A 21,068-nucleotide genomic window follows, 5' to 3' on the forward strand; every position below is an offset into this window, starting at 1 on the left:
GTCAGAATGCCCTACAAAAGGCCCCATCATCTTATGCTGTGCTGTATTACGCCAACGGCCCGATTACATCCTGTCGAGCCCCGATGGGGCCCACTTTCAACATCCACCTCCATCACCAGGATTATCACATCGCCCAATCGTTAAAAGTCAATCAAAATCATGCGTGTCGCTCCACAGCGACCCTGGCCCCACACGACCCCAATGCGACGCCGTTTGCCATTGCATTGGAAATAAAAACCCAAGTGCCAAATGCTGTTACGCAAACAGAGAAAATTCTCACTCTCTCTCCCTCCCTCTCTCTCTCTCTGGTTTTCAAATTTCTGAGTGAAGTTCCTCCTGTTTTCGTCCGAATGGAGAATGGATCGGGTCGGACCGGTGTGTGCCCGAAAGAGCATCAGAAGATTTACCAGGAGTGGTTCAACTTGGTTGATTCCGGTGAAATATGTTATCCTCTTTTTCTTTCGCAAATTTTTGATTAAAAGTTGGGTTTTGAACTTCTGATCGATTGTCTGTTAATCGTATTGCTCTGGTTGTTAGATGGCGATGGCCGTATTACTGGAAACGAAGCCACCAAGTTCTTCGCCATGTCGAAGCTTTCTCGAGAAGAACTCAAGCAGGTTTTCATTCTTTTGCGATAGCAGGCTCGTAGTTTTCTTTATTTATAGGGATTGCTTATGTAGAAGTCACTATTGCTCATAAGTGCTTTTGGTAAAAACACTTTGAAATTTTTATAAAAGTCTAAATACTTATTTGAAAGCACATTACAGGTGCTCAGAAGCACTTCTATATATTGTGTCAATCACAGTCAAAAGTGGTTTTGGTTGTGAGAAATGAAAATTCTTTTCTCTCTTCCGTAAGTAGTACCAAAACTATTATGTTCGACTAGGAAAGTATGATTGTATGGTTTTGCCCTCAGATCGATATGTATTGGAATTTAATTTGATTGTGTTTGGGATTAGGTATGATTGTTTGGAACTCACCTTTTGTTTTCTCATTTATCATTCAAGGTTTGGGCGATTGCTGACATGAAACGACAGGGATTTTTGGGGTTTTCAGAGTTCATTACTGCAATGCAGGTTGTGCATGATTTTTGGGATATATTTCTTGATTAGTTTATGCTTTATTAGCTATTGAGAATTGTAATAGAATCTTACCCTCATGTGTGGTTGAATTTGGTAGATGATTTCCTTGGCACAAGAACATGAACTAAGCCCAGACGTCCTCAAAACCGCAGGCAAGAATCTCCATTTAATATCGTATTTTCTGTTTTCGTAACTATGGAAGAACCAACATATACATTTTATCTAGGTCTCATTCATTTTGTGCCTCAAGTTATTCATGTTCAATTGCAGTTGACTGGGAAAACATTAAACCTCCAGTTATAGAAGGTTTGGATGATTTGATAGCTGTGAGTGTCTTCCTTTTACCTCCCTTTTTACTTTATATCATACATTGTGACTTTCACTTACTATTTTCTCGATTCTGTACTGACAGAAAACCAAGAGTTTAACAACATATGGAGTTGAAGTAAATGGTTAGAAAATCGATCCAACTTTTTTGGGAATGTACTTGTTATAATCTTGTACTGAATGTCTTCCTTGGCAATGATATAGGAACTGCTCAATTTCAACCATCAGTTCAGCGGTTTGGTTCAAAATCAGCAAAGAAAGTAAGACCAGATGTCCATTGTGCAATTGATTACTGCTGTATTTCTATACTCGTCGTATGTTTTTTCATGAATTAAACAATCTCCTTAACGAGTTTCTTTACTTGTTTGATTGAAAGGAGTTAGTTTCTTCTGTATTCTAATTCATCGAATATTACATATTATCTTTTTTGTCATCTATAGATCAACCTGTTTTTACATATTTATGGAGGGATATCTTCTCCTTATTGCCTGACTATTTTAACATTTTTCTTCAGCTCCCTCCCAATGCTGTGACTTCTATCGTTGATGGCTTGAAGAGATTGTACAATGAGAAACTAAAGCCTTTGGAACTTGCATATCGTTTCAACGATTTTGCCTCTCCATCGTTGGTGAGTGGATTTTCTATATGTTTTTGGATGTATAGTTCACCTCTTTATTCTTCATAGTGTGTTGGGGAATCAAATATCCTTTTGCTCTTCTTTGCACTGTTTCGTTTAGATAGTACATTTGCTAAACATATGGCTGATTTATTTCTTTGCAGATTAATAGTGATTTTGATGCTAAACCCATGGTCATGCTTTTGGGTCAGTATTCAACAGGGAAAACAACATTTATTAAACATTTGTTACGATGCGACTATCCAGGTTGGTTAAGTTATCTCTATTTTATTTTTGAAATGAATAATTGGCAACCTTAGCGTTGAAGGGCTTAACATTCGCTTGTTGGAACAGGAGCTCACATTGGACCAGAACCTACTACAGATAGATTCGTTGTAGTGATGGTATAATTGCTAACCACCTGGTTTCCTTCTAAAAGTCTATCAAGTTTATCATTATTTCTTTGTACACCCTGAATTTTATATTGTATGTTAAAATTTTTTTGCTAATTTCTAATTGTTGATCACAATTCGATTCTCAGTCTGGACCTGATGAGAGGAGTATTCCTGGAAATACTATAGCTGTTCATGCAGACATGCCTTTCAGTGGTCTAACAACTTTCGGAGGTGCATTTTTGTCAAAATTTGAGTGTTCACAAATGCCACATCCAGTGAGTTTTGAAATTTTTATAATCCTCTATTTGTATAGCATTTCCGTTGATTATGTCACCATAGTCTTCCTCTTGGAGTGTTTTAACCTTTCTTTTTTTTTTTGTTATAGTTGCTAGATGAAATTACATTTGTGGACACCCCTGGAGTTCTATCTGGAGAAAAGCAACGAACACAAAGGAGCTACGATTTCACTGGTGCTATATCATGGTTTGCAGCAAAATGTGATGTCATTCTTCTTCTGTTTGATCCTCATAAGCTCGACATCAGCGACGAGTTTAAACGTGTTATTTCATCTCTACGTGGTCATGATGACAAGATTCGAGTGGTCTTGAATAAAGCTGATCAAGTTGATACTCAACAAGTGAGATGCACCTCTATTTTATATTGCATTCATTATACTTTTGTTGAAAGCAAATTTCAAGTTATTAACTTTTCGTTTACACACTGAAGCTGATGAGAGTTTATGGGGCATTGATGTGGTCGCTTGGAAAAGTTTTGAATACTCCGGAGGTTGTGCGTGTTTATATCGGGTAGGCTTTCTTTTTTCGGATTTGTTAATTCTTTGGGATTGTTTTCGATGTGTAATTGATCTTGATCGAATATTGGTATTTCTTCATGGCTTTGCAGCTCATTCAATGATAAGCCTGTCAATGAAGGAGTCGTTGGCCCTATCGGTAAAGAACTGTTTGAAAAAGAACAAGATGACCTCCTATCGGATCTGGTTGATATACCGAAGAAAGCATGTGATCGCCGGGTAAGATTATATGCTTCTCACTTCGATCTTTCTTGATTTTGTTTTGGTTGATATACGAAAGAAGGCTTGGTTGCTCTTCTTGCGCACATTGCGTTTGAATCCCAAAATCTATTACTTCGTATATTGCAGATCAATGAATTTGTAAAACGTGCTAGAGCTGCTAAAATTCATGCCTACATAATGAGTCATCTGAAGAAGGAGATGCCTGCTGTGATGGGAAAATCTAAGGCTCAGCGAAAACTCATCGATAACCTCGAAGAAGAATTTGCAAAGGTATATCGATTCTTAAACAACACTCTTCGATCTTTAAATCTGTATCTTTGGAGGCATGCTTACTCTGGTTAATTTTTCCAAAAAAAAAAACAGGTTCAGAGGGACTTCCATTTACCGGCTGGCGACTTTCCAGACGTGGAGCACTTTCGGGAGGTGTTGGGCGGCTACAGCATCGATAAATTCGACAAGTTGAAGCCGAAAATGATTCAAGCTGTGGATGACATGCTTGGCTATGACATACCTGAGCTCTTGAAGAAATTCAGAAATCCCTACAATTGATAGAGATTAATATTTGATTGTTGCAGTTTATTTTTAGTTGAGTACTTTTGAGAGATTGCATTCTTCATGGGCATGTAAGAGATGGTTTGAGGTTAATAATCAAAGTTTTAACCTTTCTTAAGCTAAATAATCATTAGCTTCAAATATTGTTAGAAAGGAGAATTTAAACTTGGACGATATAACCAATGTGACTAATAACGTTTTGTTGTAGTAAATTAAATAATTACTATAGGCTTGTTTGAAAATGTTCAGTGAAATTGATTTTGAGGAAGAAACATATGTACTTTTTGCAAGAAGCATTTTAGTGTTTTTTGAGATTCAATTGAAATTTTTATCGAAAATTGATTTTAAAAATATTTTTATCAAAAATACTTTTAGTAGTTATTTAAAGGGGTTTTTTGAAATGGATCCAAAGTAACTAAAAATTAGATTTATTTCAAAAGTCAAAAGTCACTAAAAATTAGACCTATTTCAAAAGGTAGTCTATAAAATTGGACCTATTTCAAATTTTCCCTTATTATTTTAAAATACAATTGTGAACAAGTCCATATGTAATTAGTTTCTTAATCGCTCAGCGGCAATAATTGTCAAGAGGATTTTGGAAATCTTTCAATCACATTCGTTTATTGTATATTGTGCGATCAGTTTTTGTCAGTATTGTTTATAGTAAATTTTAAATAAAAAAATTTATAATAATTTTTTATTGTACAATATACAATAAACAGATATGATTTGAGTCAGAAAGAAGATTCGGCGAGATTCGCACTCGTAATTGTCAGTAAATACAAAAAAGGGGAGAAGAAATCTTGTCTCTGCCCGGGCTTTGCTCAGCTAAATAAACAAGTCCGTCTGGTTACGGAGAAACCCAAGAAAAATGGAGAAATCGAAGATTGGGAGGAGGTTCGAAGGCAAAGTAGCGATTGTGACGGCATCCACTCAGGGCATCGGGTTCGGCATCGCCGAGCGCCTCGGTTTGGAAGGCGCCTCCGTCGTCATCTCATCCCGCAAGCAGGTCAGTCTCCGACACTCATCAATTCTTCTGAAAGAATCTTAGACTTTGTTCTTCAATTTTAGTTAAATTTGATTTCTTTCGGGTTTCTGTGGAAATTGGGATCGAAAAATGAACCCCTGAATTTCGTTATGTCTTGTTGCTGAAAATGAAATTAAATGTTTCGGACGGCTTCTGGATAAAAGTGCTTTCTCACCGCCGAAAGCACTTCTGACTACGTTTGCGAGAAGTATTGCACCAAGCGCGTTTAAGAAAATTTCTATATGTTTTTAATAAAAGCATTCTATGTCGTAAGTGCTTTCTACAGAAGCAGTCCGAAACGAACATTTAGCTTCTTAAAATGGAGAAGTTTTAGATGTTTTTTCCCACCCATTTCCGGGGAAATGAAGAGAGGAAGAATTAGTGAAATATTGCATACCATGAACTTAAATCAATCTAAATCGTACATGTTTGAATCACAAATTTTGCTTCTTTTGCTATCTTCCATAAGCAGCAAGTGGTAATTGAGTTTTATGCTGTTTTTTAATGGTTGTGATGGGGCAAATATTCTTTCGTGATTGATCAAATTGTTCCAGAAAAACGTTGATGAAGCAGTTGAGAAACTTAAAGCTCAAGGAATTGAAGCGTTGGGAGTCGTATGCCACGTTTCAAATGAGCAACAAAGGAAGAATTTCATCAACAAGACTGTGCAGGTAAGAACATTTGTTGAATGATTGAATCCATGATTTTTTGTGTCTACTATCGAAGCAAGACGGGAAATACACATCCAAAAGCTGGTAGATATAGTAGACTGCTACGGTGTCATAATGAATTATACTTGATTACAACCTTTGATCTAACTCACCTTCGAAAGGAGATGATCTCTGTTCCTTATAAACAATCACTTTCTCCGTCTCAATGATTCTTCAATGCCATTTTACTAAACGATGAATTTTACTGGTTTGTTTGCAGAAATATGGAAAAATAGATGTGGTAGTATCAAATGCAGCTGCCAATCCATCAGTTGACCCCATATTGCAAACCCAAGAATCTGTGCTTGACAAGCTATGGGAAATCAACGTCAAAGCTACTATACTTCTTCTCAAGGTAAAATGTCATAGGAAGACATGATTGAGCAGTCGAGCTCTTTTCCGATGGAAATTTTCTGCTTGATCCTTAAACAGTTGCCGAGATAAACTTTTATATGACTTATTTTGTCCTCTCCTCACATTTTCGATGTGCATAAATGTCTGGTGTAGTATGCTAGGTTATAGTATTAGATTATTTTTGCAGGATGCGTCGCCGCACTTGACAAAGGGTTCTTCTGTTGTTATTATTTCCTCAATTGCTGGCTACAATCCACCAGGAGCTGCCATGGCTATGTATGGGGTCACTAAAACAGCCCTTCTTGGGCTAACCAAGGTATGTAGGTGGTTCATGTCTTATGCCGTTTGTTTCTTCTACTCCAGAAGCCACACATTTTCTTCTTCTCATTCTTTGCTGGTCTTGTTTTAGGCCCTTGCTGGTGATATGGCGCCAGATACACGCGTAAATTGTGTTGCTCCGGGTTTTGTTCCTACAAACTTTGCTTCATACATTACAGAAAATGATGCTGTGGTAAGTATATACATGCATATATACAGTTCCTTTACAACGGATCTTGGGTAAAGGGCTTTCACCTTCATGGTTGACTGAACTCGAATGGTATTTTGTTGCAGAGGAAGTCCCTCGAGGAGAACACGTTGCTCAAGAGGCTCGGCACCACTGCAGACATGGCTGCTGCCGCTGCCTTTTTGGCATCTGATGATGCTTCTTACATAACAGGAGAAACTATAGTGGTGGCAGGAGGGATGCCCTCTCGACTCTAATTCCCTTCTTTATCGACATGTTCTTTGCTCTAATCACTACAAGAACAAATGTTTTTCATAATTGGCATTAGACCTTGAAGTAAATATCAATAAGATTCACTGCTATTGATTTTCGACTTTAATTTTCGCTATCTCATAATGTACGGTCATTCTTTCCAATCTGATACCAAAAAATATGAAAGAAAACTAATGAAAAGAGTTTGAAAACTTTGAGTTTTAATGATAAGGACAAAATAAAGGGTAAAATGAATAGTATCATGATTGACTTTTTAATGTAAAAATGTAGTTTTTCGTTAAAATAAATAATATCGGGAGCTTTTCGCTAAAATTTCCAAAATATAATAATACATATAAATCTCACAACGGAGCGTAATTTTTGCATTTACAATCTTTGATACGAAACATTATAACAACAATAACAAAACGTCATCCCATTGAGGTCGGCTGTATGAATCTTAGAAGGCCACTGTGCTTGTTTTTGCACTAAAGTCCTCTGGCACGAAACATTAACACTACACAATCCCATGCTTAAAAGAATATCAACATTACTCTTCTTGTCACAAAAAATACATATTGCAGGATGAAATACAAATACACGAGAACAAAAAAGGAAACCACAGGAACCCTAGGAACTACTTTTTGTACTAAAATGGAGCATCAGATGAAAGTCACGAAAGGCAGCCGGAACCCCTTTGGGCACACTATGAAGCTATGACATATGTACATGAAATCAGAGCATCCAGATTTCCGACGTTACATCATCTACAAACTTCTTCAAAAGGGTAGTAGTAGAGCCTTGTTGCCCTATTACATTACCACCTTCACAGTATCTTCAGTCTTTCTGAACTGCATCTTTAGGCTTACATACACTTAACCGCGAAAGGAAAGAACAGAGCCGGTTGTCGTGTGTTTTTTCCTTCGGTTTCAGCCTTCATATTTTCACATGCCAAACCCATTTCTAAACAAAACTATCACGGAACTGAATATATCTACACAGGAACCACATCAGCATTCTGATTATCATCGCATGTCAGAATGAGACCGTCAACATAGGTTGGGAGAAGGCAGCGAAACCATTGAAAGCCTGTTGAGACAGGCTCTGTTGGAGGGACAATCATGACCACATTATCGTGGCGTCTGACAACCCCCATCACACTTACAGTGCTGCCCTCTTTAATATACCTGACGAAAAAGAAACACTCTTAAAATCCTATAAATTGTAAACGCCAGAACCTCAAAATTTGTATGATCATGCACAAAGTATGACTAGACACAAAAAAAGCAGCATACCCTTCTTTGAGGCGCATTACACGGTCATCAGCAGAGAGGTTGCGCTCACCAAGCCAGCGCAAAAAACTTGGAGACAGCTCTCTGTTTTCCTTTGTCACATCCACCACAGTCACTGGTTTTACAAATGGGGCAACCTTGGCTCCATAGCCAGCTTTCACTAATGCTCTTAAACCCGATTGGAAGTCTGATAAGTAGAAGTCAGACACATATTTCTGTTCAAAAGAAACATAAAATTAGTTTTTAAAATTCCAGCCTGATCGAAATCTTTGCACAAAGAATTGCATATGCATTCTTTTTTGTGGTGTAAAACATTTACAAAAGACAAAGCAATGGTGTTCATATCTATATACATGTATGTAACTACTAGATTTCACTTCTCAGAGGCCTGTCAGATCGGTGAGTGCATTAGTTACAAATCTTTATCACAAATCATTGTCGGCCAAACTTTGACACTGAACGCAACTAAGGGCACATAAGCACAAATATTCCGACAACTAACCTCTGAATGTCTAGATTTTTTATTCTCTGACTTGTGCACACAGCATCCCTTAGATTCACACAACTCTGTGGAAACATATACACACCTAGGTACTCTTTGGTAGGACGATTCCAACGGAATACTGCCACAGGTAACAACCTACATGCAGAAATATCCACATATATTACCACGATATGAAACACCAGCATAGAAGAATAAAACCAAACCATCATACTAGAATAAAAGAGCTACTACTATGGTGACATCCAAGATTGTTTCACATTTTTTACATGGCAACATTTTAATCAACCCTAATCTACATGGAGGGAGATTAAACTCGAGTGATGAGTGCAAAGGGGCAGACACACTGTCACTGCCAACTGACCTAATCCGCTTCTGCAATATTGTTTTACTTTTAACTTCTCTGCTAGTGATAAATGTAATTCCTAGGTGGTACCAAATGCCCGTATGTCTACAATACACAACTGGAAACATTTCAATTGACTGTGATAATCCAACCTCCTTACATTAGTCTTTGTCAAAATCAAACAATTGACCCAGAATGTCTTCAATGCAAAACTATAAATGTTGCATTAAACAAAAGGTTTAAATATAGTAGCTACCTGCATAAATGGGGTTAAATCACATAAAAATACTTGCAAGATAAAAGGTAATTGTACTGCAAACGGCTCAAGCAAGGTCATTCTCTGGCATAAATAACTTGTACTCAAAACACAATTCTTAATTACCTATTTAATACAAAATTTAGAAAGTTGGAAGAGTGAATTAAAAGAACAAATGAAAATAAGTAAAACATTAAAAACTAAAAACGCTAACTTTGAAGGTTAGGTTTTCCTAATGCATTATAGTTGTGGCATTCAAACTATAATGTATATCTAACATGCAATCCATCTATGGCTTTCAGATAAAAATAAACATGCAAGACTCATTAAGTTTTGTGAAAAACGTTTGAAAAACCATGCAACCCTTAAAAGCGTGACATTCACCTTAAGTGAACTTACAATTATCAATCACAAGAAAGCATTAACCAAATTTAGGGTGATATTTCAACAAAAATTGCATCCAATTACTTGCCTAAACATCTTAATGGTAGCTAAGCATTAAAACATATACATAGTTTAAAATCAGTTATTGACACTTCAAAGCAAGCATGCATAACATCATATGTAAATTGAAAAGAAACTATATATTCATGCTAAGCTAGATAATTGGTAACTCATAGTCATAATTAAATATAAAAAATTATTAAAATGAAAATACAGGAAAAACACCCTTGTATAATGAAGTACAAATCGTCAAGCTCTCTAAACCGAGTTCTCAAAGCAAAGTCGTGCATGAGAAACCATAAGGCTAAGACTCGGCTATAAATACCAAATCAATACAAATCCTACCTATAACAGGTCACCCAACAAATCTGGAGAACTAAATAAAATAATAAAATTGAAAAATACATTCCTCATTTAACGGGTATTTGGACTGCACAGAAATTCAACCTTTTGACCGACCAAAGTAGTTTGAGTTCAGTCCCAAGAGATATCAATTGAAAGCTTGAGAAGTCATTTCCAACTTTATAGAAGGAAATTTCCTCCAAAAAAGTAATCTTGACAGACTTACGTCCAGTCTTAAAACGTCAATCCATCAGCACTGGGCATCTGCCTTCATTTAATTGTCACGATCCAACGGCTAAGAATTACAGAAAATGATGGGATTTTGGAGTGATTCCAATTGAAGCCGATTCCTTAAGAAGTGAAGTTGATTATGTCAAATTTTCAGTCATTAATTCTTAACCTTGATCGTGACAATTAAATGGAGGCAAATACGAAGTGCTGGCAGATTGACGCTTTTGAATTGTTTGGACGCTAAGTTATTCAAGATGACATATTTTAGAAAAATTCCTTCTTCAAAGTTGAAGGGGGCATCTTAAGCTTTCCAACGCCAACTTGCATGCTTGATTTTATGCATATTTGGTTTGAAAACGTGTGACTTTCTGGCTACCCAGTTTACCAAAGTAGAATATGAATGTATATTCTGGTTATATTATTTTATTTGGTTTTCCAGATTTATTAGAAGACCTATTTTTGGTAGGATTATGATTTTCTAGTTTTCTTTATATATAGCAAGTCTTGCCTTAGGGTTCAATACGTTTTGTTTCTTTTCTTGGAGAACTCGGACGAGGAGCTTTTGACAATTTGTTCTTTATACTACAAGGGTGTCTTCTATATTTTTGCAAATTTGCATGTGTTAACTCATAAGCTGGTATGACTATATAAGAGTGTTAATGGTGACGGCTACCCTAGTGCTTCTCACATTGATTTTCTCCCTAACGAAAGTTCTTTATATTAGCCTCTGTGGGGATCGACTTTAGTTGAGCCGTTTATATTACAGTAACATTGTTCTCTTAAAAATATTTCTACGTGATTTAACCCTGGTTTTGCCTTGGCCTATCCTGAATATCTTTATGTAATTTAACCGCATTTATGGAGTGGGAAAAATCCTATCAATAATAAACTGGGAAAGTATCTAATTTGAATAGCAAGAGAACCCAATTATTTTAAGAGCGGGCAAGCAACTAAATAAATAAATATGAAAAAGGAAAGGAAAATCTGAGAGAGATGGGGAAAGTGATTACCCCAGTAACCTTGACGTACTGTCCGTCAATGGCACCTCTGAGCTCAGCATCTGGGTACCTCCTCACAAACCCTAGCAGCCCTTTTCTTCCCCAAACACAATTCCAGACAACAACCACCAGCACCGGCACCAGAAAGAGCGCCTCCGCCACCAACATCACCCATTTCTTGACGGCCACCATCAGAAACCCACCCACCAGCAACCCCATTGCCGCCACCACCATGAACACCCAAACCGCCACTTTCGACACCCGAAACTCCACTTTCACCTCCTCGCTTAAAGTGGTCACCGACGAACCATACAGCACTTTGCTCATCGAGCCAGTGTGTTCCAGCTGACCAGACGACCTTCTGGCCCCGGAACTTAGTGGGCCCGAGCCCAACGGCCCGGAGGTGATAAGGCCAGTTACCTGGAGCTGTGGAGTCAAGGGGCCTGAGGATTTCTTAGAAATCTGACCGGAGTTGGGTCCCGATCGAACGGATCCGCTGTTGTGTTGGGAGGAGGAAGACGGGCGTGAGCCTGAGAGCTTGGAAAGAGGAGGAGGTCCGCTGGATGGGGCAGAAAGAGGATGATCGGCAATTTGGATGTCGAACATTTTGCCTAGCTCTCCAGATTTCTTCACATCACCGCCAGTGTATGGGACGGCGCGCGACGCCATTGTCGGTTGGCGCTCTTTTAGCTGCTGCTCGGGCCGGCCCGACACCACCAGCCCGCTGCTGAGCTGGTGAGATGGGATTCGACTGCTCATTTTTGGGGTTTTTACAGAGAGGAAGTAGCAGCAGCAGCTGCAGACGTTAGAGTTGCAAGTGAGGAGAGAGAGAGAGTGGCGTGTGGGTGTGAATGGTGATGGTGGGAGTTCGAGGGAGGAGGTGACGCAAATGACTGAAATGGGTCTGAGGTTTTGTGATAACGATGTGTGTGTCCGCTGTCTTCAGATGTCGATACAGCGATGTTACTCGATTGGGTTTTTCCCTATTTTGATGATGGCTCTTGTTATGCGCCCACCTCACACACTCACTCACCAAGTAGCCTTTGATTTTACCCTTTTACCCCCTCAATCTTTGTTGCCTAGCTCACCGACTCCACTCGATACTATATTATACCACAGGTGGTAAAGTCTAAGTTAATATTAGCGACAGTCATTTATATATAAATTTATAGGTACAGAGTTAGTTCCTAGGGCAATCTTACCAGGCCAAACGCACATTAGTAGTCGTAGTGGCAGTTTTTTCTTGCAATGCATTAACAGTTATGATCAACTCATGCGCATAAGAATAGCATCGGATAATTCATCTTGTAATATATTAGTTCGTGAATTCAACTAATGCTTGATGCATGAGCAATGCATTGGTAGTCGTTGTGCTAGTCTTCTTACATTGCATTAAAAGTCAGAACCATCTCACACTCGCATGAGTAGTCATCCTAACAACATTATCACAATATATAAACGGTCATAATCAACTCACACGTAATAAGCGATTCACTACAACATTGTTCTACATCAAATAGTCTACATGATATTGATCTCTCACAACCATACTTCTTGGTCAAGTTTCCACCAAGAATAACAAATTTATTTATTTATTTTTTGAGATCAAAGAATAACAAGTCATTACCAACCTTAATTTTTGAAAAGGGTAATTTGGTAATTTTATGTTACGGTGGGCCAAAACCAGACATAGGAATTGGAATCGATAGTTTGTCATGGCCGTAAAGCTGCTCCCCTTTTTCTTTTGCAAGGGATTCTCTTCCTCTATGCTTGCAATTGCGTCCTTATTTGGAAAGTAGGTTTGTTTGCTGTATCTTTTTCTAATTACGCTACCTGTAGCTTAGTACTTTGTAGTAGCTTTGCATCTTTCCGTCCTTTATTCTTTAGTCTTCTTCAAGATTAAAGTTTGCTTTTAGGACGGTAAAATTGGTCTGAGCTCCAAATGTTTGGGCCGGTTTAATATGATAATGTTGGATTATGGACTGCTAGACCACATTGATACTGAACTACATTTTTATTTAAATAATTTTAACGAAAAACTCTTGGTACTGTTTATTTTAATAAAAAATTATATTTTTACACTAAAAATTCAATCATGGTACCATTCATTTTACCTTTATTTTATCTTTATTGTTAAAACTCAAAGTTTGCAAGCCATTTTCATTAATTTTCTTTTTTACTACTTAAGGTTTTCTAATTTTAATTAAGCCTATAACGTAATGGAATCGGCCCAATTGAGAGCTTGACCAAAAGTAACTTAAAATGTATAACGGATAGCCAGAATGTCATTCCACAACTTGTTCGTAAAAACTATGAATAAATACGCAATTTTAATTCAAACATTTGTTGTTTGAAAAAATTATGGAGAAAGAAAAAAATCATGATAAAAGGAGAAACTTGAGCGTCTCTTCAATCTACTCATTGGAACAAACAACAGCAATCATCGTACATCAAAACGAAAGAATGATGATTAGGTTTAACATAATTATAGCATTAGTGAATTATTAAATAAATTAAATGCAAATGTATATTAACTATAGTTAGACGATGAGTTGCTTTTAGTAGCAATATATTTTGATTGAACAATTATATATATATGCAAATAGATCCGTGACGATACCTTTTTTACACAATTCTTTATATTGATTTTTGTGGACTCATTTCGTAAGGTATTTTAATGATCTGAACAATCTATCTTTTATAACATTATTCATAGATCATCCTTACAAAAAATTAGATAAATCCCAAATCATTAAGACATTCATTTATGGTGAACAAAATGGACGAATACGGTCATGCAAAGAAATCCTAAACTTTTAATCCAATAGTAATATGGTTTTCAGATTTTGATGATTTTTAATGAACATGATTTTTTATGGAAGACTTAAAAGATAGATACTTCAAATCATTGAAATACATTATAAAGTGAGCCTCACAAAAATTTGTGTCAAAATTTGTGTAAAAGAATTGGTATCACGAATCTAACCCATATATATACACATATTTTCTTTGACGGGATCATTTTATATTTAAATAGGCACTTTGTAATTAAGCTATTACTGCTATCTGAAGTACAATAATGACATAGAGGGAAGCCGATTAGTGTCCTATTAAGGAAAGCACCTATAATTATAAGGGAATTTTAACAAAAAAACTTTCAGTATTGCTCATTTTAACGATAAATCATATTTTTACACTATAAAATAATAATGGTACTATTTACTTTATTCTTTATTTTATCAAAATTCAAAATTTTTAAATCATTTTCATTTGTTTTCCTTAATTATAAAAGCATTAATTAAGAAAGTTGTCGGTGGAGGGAAAATAATGGGTGCGACAGAGAAGGAGAGTTTGGTAATTTGGAGCTCATGCATGTTTCATGCAATAACAATGCATATGACATGACTGATGGCCTCATGACCATAATGCACATAGACATTAAATATGCTGTCATCAATCAGATGATCATTTGATTGATTTGACCAATTAGAAAAATTTCACTCAGATACGATGATGGTATATTTTAGGGGTTCGTTGTGAGTAATCGTACTCTTTTACAAGAGGTTTCTTTTCCTTCCTGCTCTTTCTTTCGTTCTATCATATCTTATTTAAATGATTATACTAATTAATAAAACATTCTTTATTAATTAAAATTCTATAAAATTACCAGATTTAACCTATGATTAAAACAGAACATGAATAAGAAATACGAGACAGAAATATAATTTCACACAATTAAATTTTACTATTTTTTTCAAAAATTCATCTACATGTAATTCTAACATATCTCTAATTAAATAAAAAAATTCCCACCTCACATTCTCTATCCCTTCTTCCTTTCTCCTTCTATTTCAAAAACAAAAAAAAAAAAATTTCTCACATAGACAATAAAAAAAAAAAAAATGTGAGAGAAGGTACAGTTGGTTCGGTATGGGATATCGAATCGAAAATCACGTCCTGATTTCCAAACCGAAGTTTTCAAGAATCCTAATTTCAAGATCGATCCTAAACCAAATTTTTGAAAATCCGAAATAATTTTAGGATTTCGAGACAAATTGGAATTCCCGAAATAGTGACCAATGCGTAAATTGCCTTAAGACCTGCAGAATTCGAACATACAAATCCAGAAATCAAATAGGAGAAATTGACCATGCAAATCCGGAAATCCAATCAACCAAATCCACATAATATTAATCAAAAAATCCAGAGAAAATTAATCTAGAAATCCAAATCCAGAAATAATCAGAAGCCCAAAATCGTAAATCCCTAATTCAAACCGCTAGATCCGTTGGTGGTATGAATATCTGTCTCTGCCTTGATAGCCTTGGGTAGTTGGGGGTAATTACTTATCCGGAGAGGTGGGGGTAATTACTTCGAGTCTGATTGCCATAGTCGTCAGATCTGTAATTAGCTAGGGCTGCTTCATTCCTGAATCCTTCTGCGGATAGAGGAGGGATTAGCTGTCCCATCCCCACAACTCTCCAAACCTGACCCACCAGGGCAAATCTGGATTCAAAGATTTGGGAATTTAAGAGTATAAGGGGTTGGGTGCATGCAGACAAGGTTTTAGTGCGGGATGTAGGTGGATTTGTTAAGGTGGGGATTTAGGTGGGGTTGTTGAGGGAGTTGAAGGCGTCAGAAGGTTGGTCAATGAATTAAAGACAGGAACTGAAATGTGTTCAAGGTTTCTCGATCAGACTCTCACCAAGAAGAGAAATACGCTCACAGAGGAGGGCTCTCACGGCGGAGAGAAAGCTCTCACAGAGGAGAGAACTTTTCTTTTTACGGTTCTGGCATTGGTTTTATTTGTATGCCAATCTTTTTTTTTTTTTGGTAGCGCTGGAAAGTAGGAACATACATCAAAGGAAGAGAGGATTTCGGGATTTCGAGATACCAAATAAATAAAATCTGGAAACCAATCCCATACTTAATATTTCAGTATTTTTCGGTACGGGATAATTTTGGTTTGGGTGTGGGATTTTTTCGATTTGGTTTGGGATTTTCGGAAATTTTTTTCAACCCTAAGAGGAGGGGGTGGTAATAAGAAATGAGAGAATCTTACTTCCCCTTATTTGGTAATTTTCTTGTTGGTACATGACAAAATTTTTATTTAGTGAAAATGATTAACACATAAGTCTTTTTAGATTTATTAAGATAATATATAATGTTTTTGGGCCGAATAGAGAGCCCACTAAAGAATAAGAAGATCAAAACGCTGGTCATGCAAGCTAGCCAGAGAAACCCCGATGACAGAGGCCACTACGAAAATAAAGATGATTGTGTCAAACAACCACTCATAGCCCTTAATTGTCTATTGGTAAGAAGAGATGAGTGTAGAATTTAAAGTACTTTCTGACTGTTCAAGCCAGTTATCATACTTAACAACTTTCTGGCACGAAGCTCCAGAGACAGGTCCATTTAGCCGCCAACACAAAACTACGTGTAGGCCATCACCAAGAACATAAGTCTATGAATGGATATGAATATTGTCAAACATAGCCTCGGGTAAAGTGCTTTTCAGCCACTTTCTATTAAGTGTTGTGCTCGTTACACGTTAACTCGAGAAATTATACAAGTAACTTTGAATAAACGTCACTTCTTCTCCATGTTCGACGCAATAAATGATAGGGTTGAGAGAATTAAGAGCTTAGGACGTTTTGGGCTCACTTATGGCTTATACAAAGGGGTCAGGTCCCCTTATAAGCGGTCGGATCCACAAGAAGAAAATTACATTACAACTATATGGTTGTGAAGTGCTCATGTAATTCACATCAAATATATATCAAATCATTACAGTGGACATAGCTCATCTTTAGGGGTGAACCACTCAAATCCTTTGGTTTATAATCTAGCTTTACATCCCGAACCAACCAAGAATTGACCATATTGATTTTTATTGATTTCTCAATTTTGAGCTTAACAACAATATGTACTTACTTTAAACGAGAAAGTTGTGATTTAATCTGACTATTTTATATGTTTAAACGAGAAGGAATGGGTACATAATCAAGTAGTTGATTAGTTAATCTCACTATTTTATATGTATTAGTAAACACGGAGAAGTTAAGGACGTGAATAATTGGAATAACCATTCCATATAAGTGAAATGAACATGCCAAGAAATCAAGAGAGAAGAGAAGCCTACTGTGAGGCTAAGTCCACATCCCTCATATTTTGTATAGATAATATTGTTTATTCAAAAAAGAAAAAGAAGAGAAGCCTTCCTTTTTGGGCCTATGTTTTAGCGGGCTTTGAGAAAGAGGTATCAGACTTGTTGGGCTGTTTCTGCAAAATCACTACTGTTTTGTATCTCCCATTTGAAACTTGGATTCCATTAGGAATTAGGATTCTGGATTTCCTACGGTAATTAGTATCCAAATATCTGTATATAAACAATGTGAATTATAAGTTCAGCAGTTCGTTCTTGCTTTCAGAACCCAGAAGAGCAGCGATCATAAACCCCAAGCTACTTTCTCTCTCTAGAATTTGCAACAATTTATTCGTTTTGCTTCAAAAGATTACAAATTGTTTCCGTTTTTCGATTCCGGTGTTCGAATTCCGTCCGGGTTCGATTCGCTCTTTCGATCGGTACCGAACTTTTCGAGAGATTCAGAAAATCGATTCCGACGTTTCAATGTCGCTGTCAAAGGATCCTGCTTCCGATGGAAGCTTCACGCTTGCCATTTCGGAATCCAAAACGACGTCGCACACTAGGATTATCGGCGTCATACGTCCTCCCCAAGACATCAGAACCATCGTCGACAAAACCGCGCACTTCGTGGCGAAAAACGGACCCGAATTCGTGAAAAGAATCGTCGCTGAAAATTCTGGAAATTCGAAGTTCGACTTTTTGAGTTCTTTAAGTCCTTACCATGCGTATTATCAGCATTGGTTGTCTGAATTCCGGGACCGGAATCAGCAACATGCAGACTCTGCCGCGCCAGAGTTGGCGGCGCCACCGGCTCCCGCCTCAGATGGTGGAGCAGGGTCACCAACGCCTGATCCCTCTGCCCAGTTTAAAACGGTGCAAGAGGCAATCGAGACACCGGAAGCTGAGCAGTATACTGTTCGGATTCCGGAAGGGATTACTGGGGAAGAGTTGGACATTGTTAAGCTGACAGCCCAGTTCGTGGCTCGAAACGGGAAGTCATTTTTGGCGGGATTGACAAGCAGGGAAATCAAGAACTCCCAGTTCAATTTTCTGAAGCCGGGCAGTGTGATGTTTGCGTTTTTTACCTCTCTTGCTGATGCGTATTCGAAGGTGTTGATGCCGCTTTAACAGAGAAGCTTAGGCGAAGTGTTGCAGACATGGAAACCGTGCTTGAACGGTGTGCAAACCGGCTGGAGTGGGAGCAGTCACAAGAGAAGGAAAGGCGGAAGGTGGAGGATGAGATTGAGCGGGAAAGGATCCAAATGGCTATGATTGATTGGTTTGATTTTGTGGTCGTTGAGACAGTAGATTTTGTGGACAATGAGGATGAGTATTTACCTTCTCCGATGACGGTTGAGGAGGTTTCTAGGAGGATCAGGGTCACGGATATGGAAGAAGATGTTGTCGAGTTTGATAAGGAGATTGAAATGGAAATGGATGACGAAGAGATGCAGCTTGTTGAAGAGGGGTTGGCGACAAAGGACGTAGAAGAACCGATGAGAGTTGTGAAGAACTGGAGGAGACCAGAGGAGAGGATTCATGCCGAGAGAGACTCAACGAAGTATGTTGTTTTGCCAGTCACCAGGAGCTTATTCCAATCAGTGAGATGTCTGAATACATGAGGATTTCTCTCATTGATCCGAAATTCAAAGATCAGAAAGAGAGGATGTTTGCTAAGATTAGGGATACTACTCTTGCTCAGGATGACGAAATCTCAAGGAACATTATGGGACTTGCAAGAACCCGTCCTGATATTTTCGGTACCACAGAGGAAGAGGTTTCTAATACTGTCAGGGTTGAGATCGAAAAAAAGAAAGATGAGCAAGAAAAGCAGGTCATATGGGATGGTCACACTGGAACCATTGGCTTTAAACAAAATTATGTTCTTAACAATGATGCAAGGAACCTTCCCGGTCCTACAGCACCTCCTCCAAAATTGAATGTGCCTTCAGCTCGTACTCTTCTCCCGCCACCTGGTCCGACCTTGAATCTACCTTGTGTTCCTCTAAACACAGTCCCGTGTTTTAAACCCACGCAAGTTCCCCGTGCCTGTATTCCTTTCCCTGTTCCTTTACCTACAATGCAATTGATGCCACCGCCGCCTTTGCCTCAGGTCATGCCTCCACCACCACCACCACCTGAAGAAGCCTGTCCACCACTTCCAGAAGAGCCCAAGCCAAAGCGGCAGAAGCTTGACAATGGTTAACGCATGGTTTTTTAGATTTATTAAGATAATATCTAGTGTTTTTGGGCTGAATAGAGAGCCCACTAAAGGATAAGAAGATGAAGACGTAAAGCCAACCAAAGAAACCCCGATGACAGAGACCACTACGAAAATAAAGATGATTGTGTCAAACGACCACTCATAGTCCTTAATTGTCTGTTGATAAGAAGAGATGAGTGTAGAATTTAAAGTACTTTCTGACTGCTCAAGCCAATTATCATACTTAACAACTTTCTGGCACGGAGCTCCAAAGACAGGTCTATTCAAGCGCCAACACAGATCTACGTGTAGGCCATCACCAAGAACATAATTGCTTTTCAACCACTTTCTAATGAGTGTTGTGCTCGTTACACGTTAACTCGAGAAATTATACAAAGTAGCTCTGAATAAATGTCACTTCTTCTCCATGTTGACGCAATAATTGATAGGGTTGAGAGAATTAAGAACTTAGGACGTTTTGGGCTCACCTATGGCTTATACAAAGGGGTCAAGTCCCCTTATAAGCAAACAGATGCACGAGAAAAAAATTACATTACAACTGTATGGTTGTGAAGTACTCATGTAATTCACATCAAATATATATGCTTATTCCGGAGGATCGGTTTCTGGCACAGCATCGGGGACCTGTTTGCATCAGAGTTTCTGTCCTAGTGCCAATGAAGGTAATCTTAAGGGGCAATTTTTGGAGATTACAGTGCAGTCTTTGTCTGAATCTGTTGTTAAGCTGAAAGAAAAAATTTCCTCGGAGATTCAGCTTCGTGCAAAACCCGGCTTTCTCAAGGACAATTTGTCGCTTGCTTACTACAATGTTGGAGCTGGAGAAACACTTACCCTTTCAGTACGAGAGCGTGGTGGAAGAAAGAGGTGATCGGATATGGTGACCAGGACGATTAAGCTGCTTGTTGGAATTTTTTCGTTACAGTGAGAATACGCAATATATCATGTTGAACTCTTTAATTCTGTTTTATTTGATGCTTATATGGTGGATTATCTGTCGATCATGCATTAATAAGATGATTTTATTCTGAAGGTGTCATTGTTGTCATTAAACTGATGCTGGTTATCGTATCTAATGCAGATTTGGCGCATCAGCGATTCTCTCTCAAGGAGAATGGGAATAGATTGATTAGTTCCTATTTGCTTTAGCCATACGTAGTCGTTTGCTTGTATATTTGATTACGGTTCCTTTTTAGCAATGCAGGTTCTTCCTCTTGGGAATATTTGGTTTTATGGTTTTGATATCTCTGTGCCTGTTTGGACACATAAAATGGCCAGTGGAACCGGTTAGATCAACACTGATGGCAATGCCATGGCCGGGTTTGATTTATGTAAACTCTGAAAAACATCAACTGCTGAGAACCACTCAGGTTCTTGTGACAAGTAGCGGAATATAAACTTTTTAATCTAATTCCAACGATCATATCAGCAC

General features: G+C 37.8%; 4 protein-coding genes across 4 annotated transcripts; 3 read left to right on the forward strand and 1 right to left on the reverse strand.

Moving 5' to 3' along the window:
- Positions 1 to 271: 271 nt before the first annotated feature.
- LOC103948233 (EH domain-containing protein 2) lies at positions 272 to 4,132 on the forward strand. The gene is made up of 16 exons (XM_009359234.3): positions 272 to 435; positions 538 to 617; positions 1,008 to 1,076; positions 1,180 to 1,234; positions 1,353 to 1,408; positions 1,495 to 1,534; positions 1,614 to 1,669; positions 1,924 to 2,037; positions 2,190 to 2,292; positions 2,380 to 2,429; positions 2,567 to 2,695; positions 2,806 to 3,057; positions 3,147 to 3,226; positions 3,324 to 3,450; positions 3,580 to 3,723; positions 3,817 to 4,132. The coding sequence occupies exons 1-16, from the start codon at positions 351 to 353 to the stop codon at positions 4,000 to 4,002; spliced, it is 1,626 nt and encodes a 541-aa protein (XP_009357509.1). The 5' UTR covers positions 272 to 350; the 3' UTR covers positions 4,003 to 4,132.
- Positions 4,133 to 4,852: 720 nt separating this feature from the next.
- Positions 4,853 to 6,980, forward strand: LOC103948232 (tropinone reductase-like 3). Its single transcript, XM_009359233.3, has 6 exons — positions 4,853 to 5,014; positions 5,587 to 5,703; positions 5,963 to 6,097; positions 6,284 to 6,412; positions 6,506 to 6,607; positions 6,709 to 6,980. Exons 1-6 carry the CDS (start codon positions 4,877 to 4,879, stop codon positions 6,856 to 6,858), a joined length of 771 nt encoding a protein of 256 aa, XP_009357508.2. The 5' UTR covers positions 4,853 to 4,876; the 3' UTR covers positions 6,859 to 6,980.
- A 403-nt stretch (positions 6,981 to 7,383) lies between these two features.
- On the reverse strand, positions 7,384 to 12,023 carry LOC103948241 (uncharacterized membrane protein At1g16860-like). Its single transcript, XM_009359250.3, has 4 exons — positions 11,277 to 12,023; positions 8,648 to 8,785; positions 8,149 to 8,360; positions 7,384 to 8,040 (listed from the first exon to the last, which is right to left on the reverse strand). Exons 1-4 carry the CDS (start codon positions 12,021 to 12,023, stop codon positions 7,848 to 7,850), a joined length of 1,290 nt encoding a protein of 429 aa, XP_009357525.1. The 3' UTR covers positions 7,384 to 7,847.
- Positions 12,024 to 17,393: 5,370 nt separating this feature from the next.
- LOC103948316 (probable splicing factor 3A subunit 1) lies at positions 17,394 to 20,668 on the forward strand. The gene is given in 4 exon segments (XM_048591360.1): positions 17,394 to 18,535; positions 18,538 to 18,996; positions 18,999 to 19,618; positions 20,217 to 20,668. Coding segments are annotated over 4 exon segments (2,007 nt in total). The 5' UTR covers positions 17,394 to 17,898; the 3' UTR covers positions 20,508 to 20,668.
- Positions 20,669 to 21,068: the final 400 nt, after the last annotated feature.

Source organism: the organism of the source record quoted next, unplaced genomic scaffold (genome assembly GCF_019419815.1).
Source record: "Pyrus x bretschneideri cultivar Hongxiangsu unplaced genomic scaffold, Pyrus_bretschneideri_v1 Contig33, whole genome shotgun sequence".
Taxonomy (NCBI): Eukaryota; Viridiplantae; Streptophyta; class Magnoliopsida; order Rosales; family Rosaceae; genus Pyrus; species Pyrus x bretschneideri.

Coding starts and splice junctions, on each gene's coding strand:
- LOC103948233 (XM_009359234.3), top strand. CDS start 351: ATGGAGAATGGATCGGGTCGGACCGGTGTGTGCCCGAAAGAGCATCAG. Junction 3,227..3,323: donor GTTGTGCGTGTTTATATCGG/GTAGGCTTTCTT, acceptor ATGGCTTTGCAG/CTCATTCAATGATAAGCCTG. Junction 3,451..3,579: donor AGAAAGCATGTGATCGCCGG/GTAAGATTATAT, acceptor CGTATATTGCAG/ATCAATGAATTTGTAAAACG.
- LOC103948232 (XM_009359233.3), top strand. CDS start 4,877: ATGGAGAAATCGAAGATTGGGAGGAGGTTCGAAGGCAAAGTAGCGATT. Junction 5,704..5,962: donor TCATCAACAAGACTGTGCAG/GTAAGAACATTT, acceptor GTTTGTTTGCAG/AAATATGGAAAAATAGATGT. Junction 6,413..6,505: donor CCCTTCTTGGGCTAACCAAG/GTATGTAGGTGG, acceptor GTCTTGTTTTAG/GCCCTTGCTGGTGATATGGC.
- LOC103948241 (XM_009359250.3), bottom strand. CDS start 12,023: ATGAGCAGTCGAATCCCATCTCACCAGCTCAGCAGCGGGCTGGTGGTG. Junction 8,361..8,647: donor AAAAATCTAGACATTCAGAG/GTTAGTTGTCGG, acceptor TCTTTTGAACAG/AAATATGTGTCTGACTTCTA. Junction 8,041..8,148: donor GTAATGCGCCTCAAAGAAGG/GTATGCTGCTTT, acceptor CTTTTTCGTCAG/GTATATTAAAGAGGGCAGCA.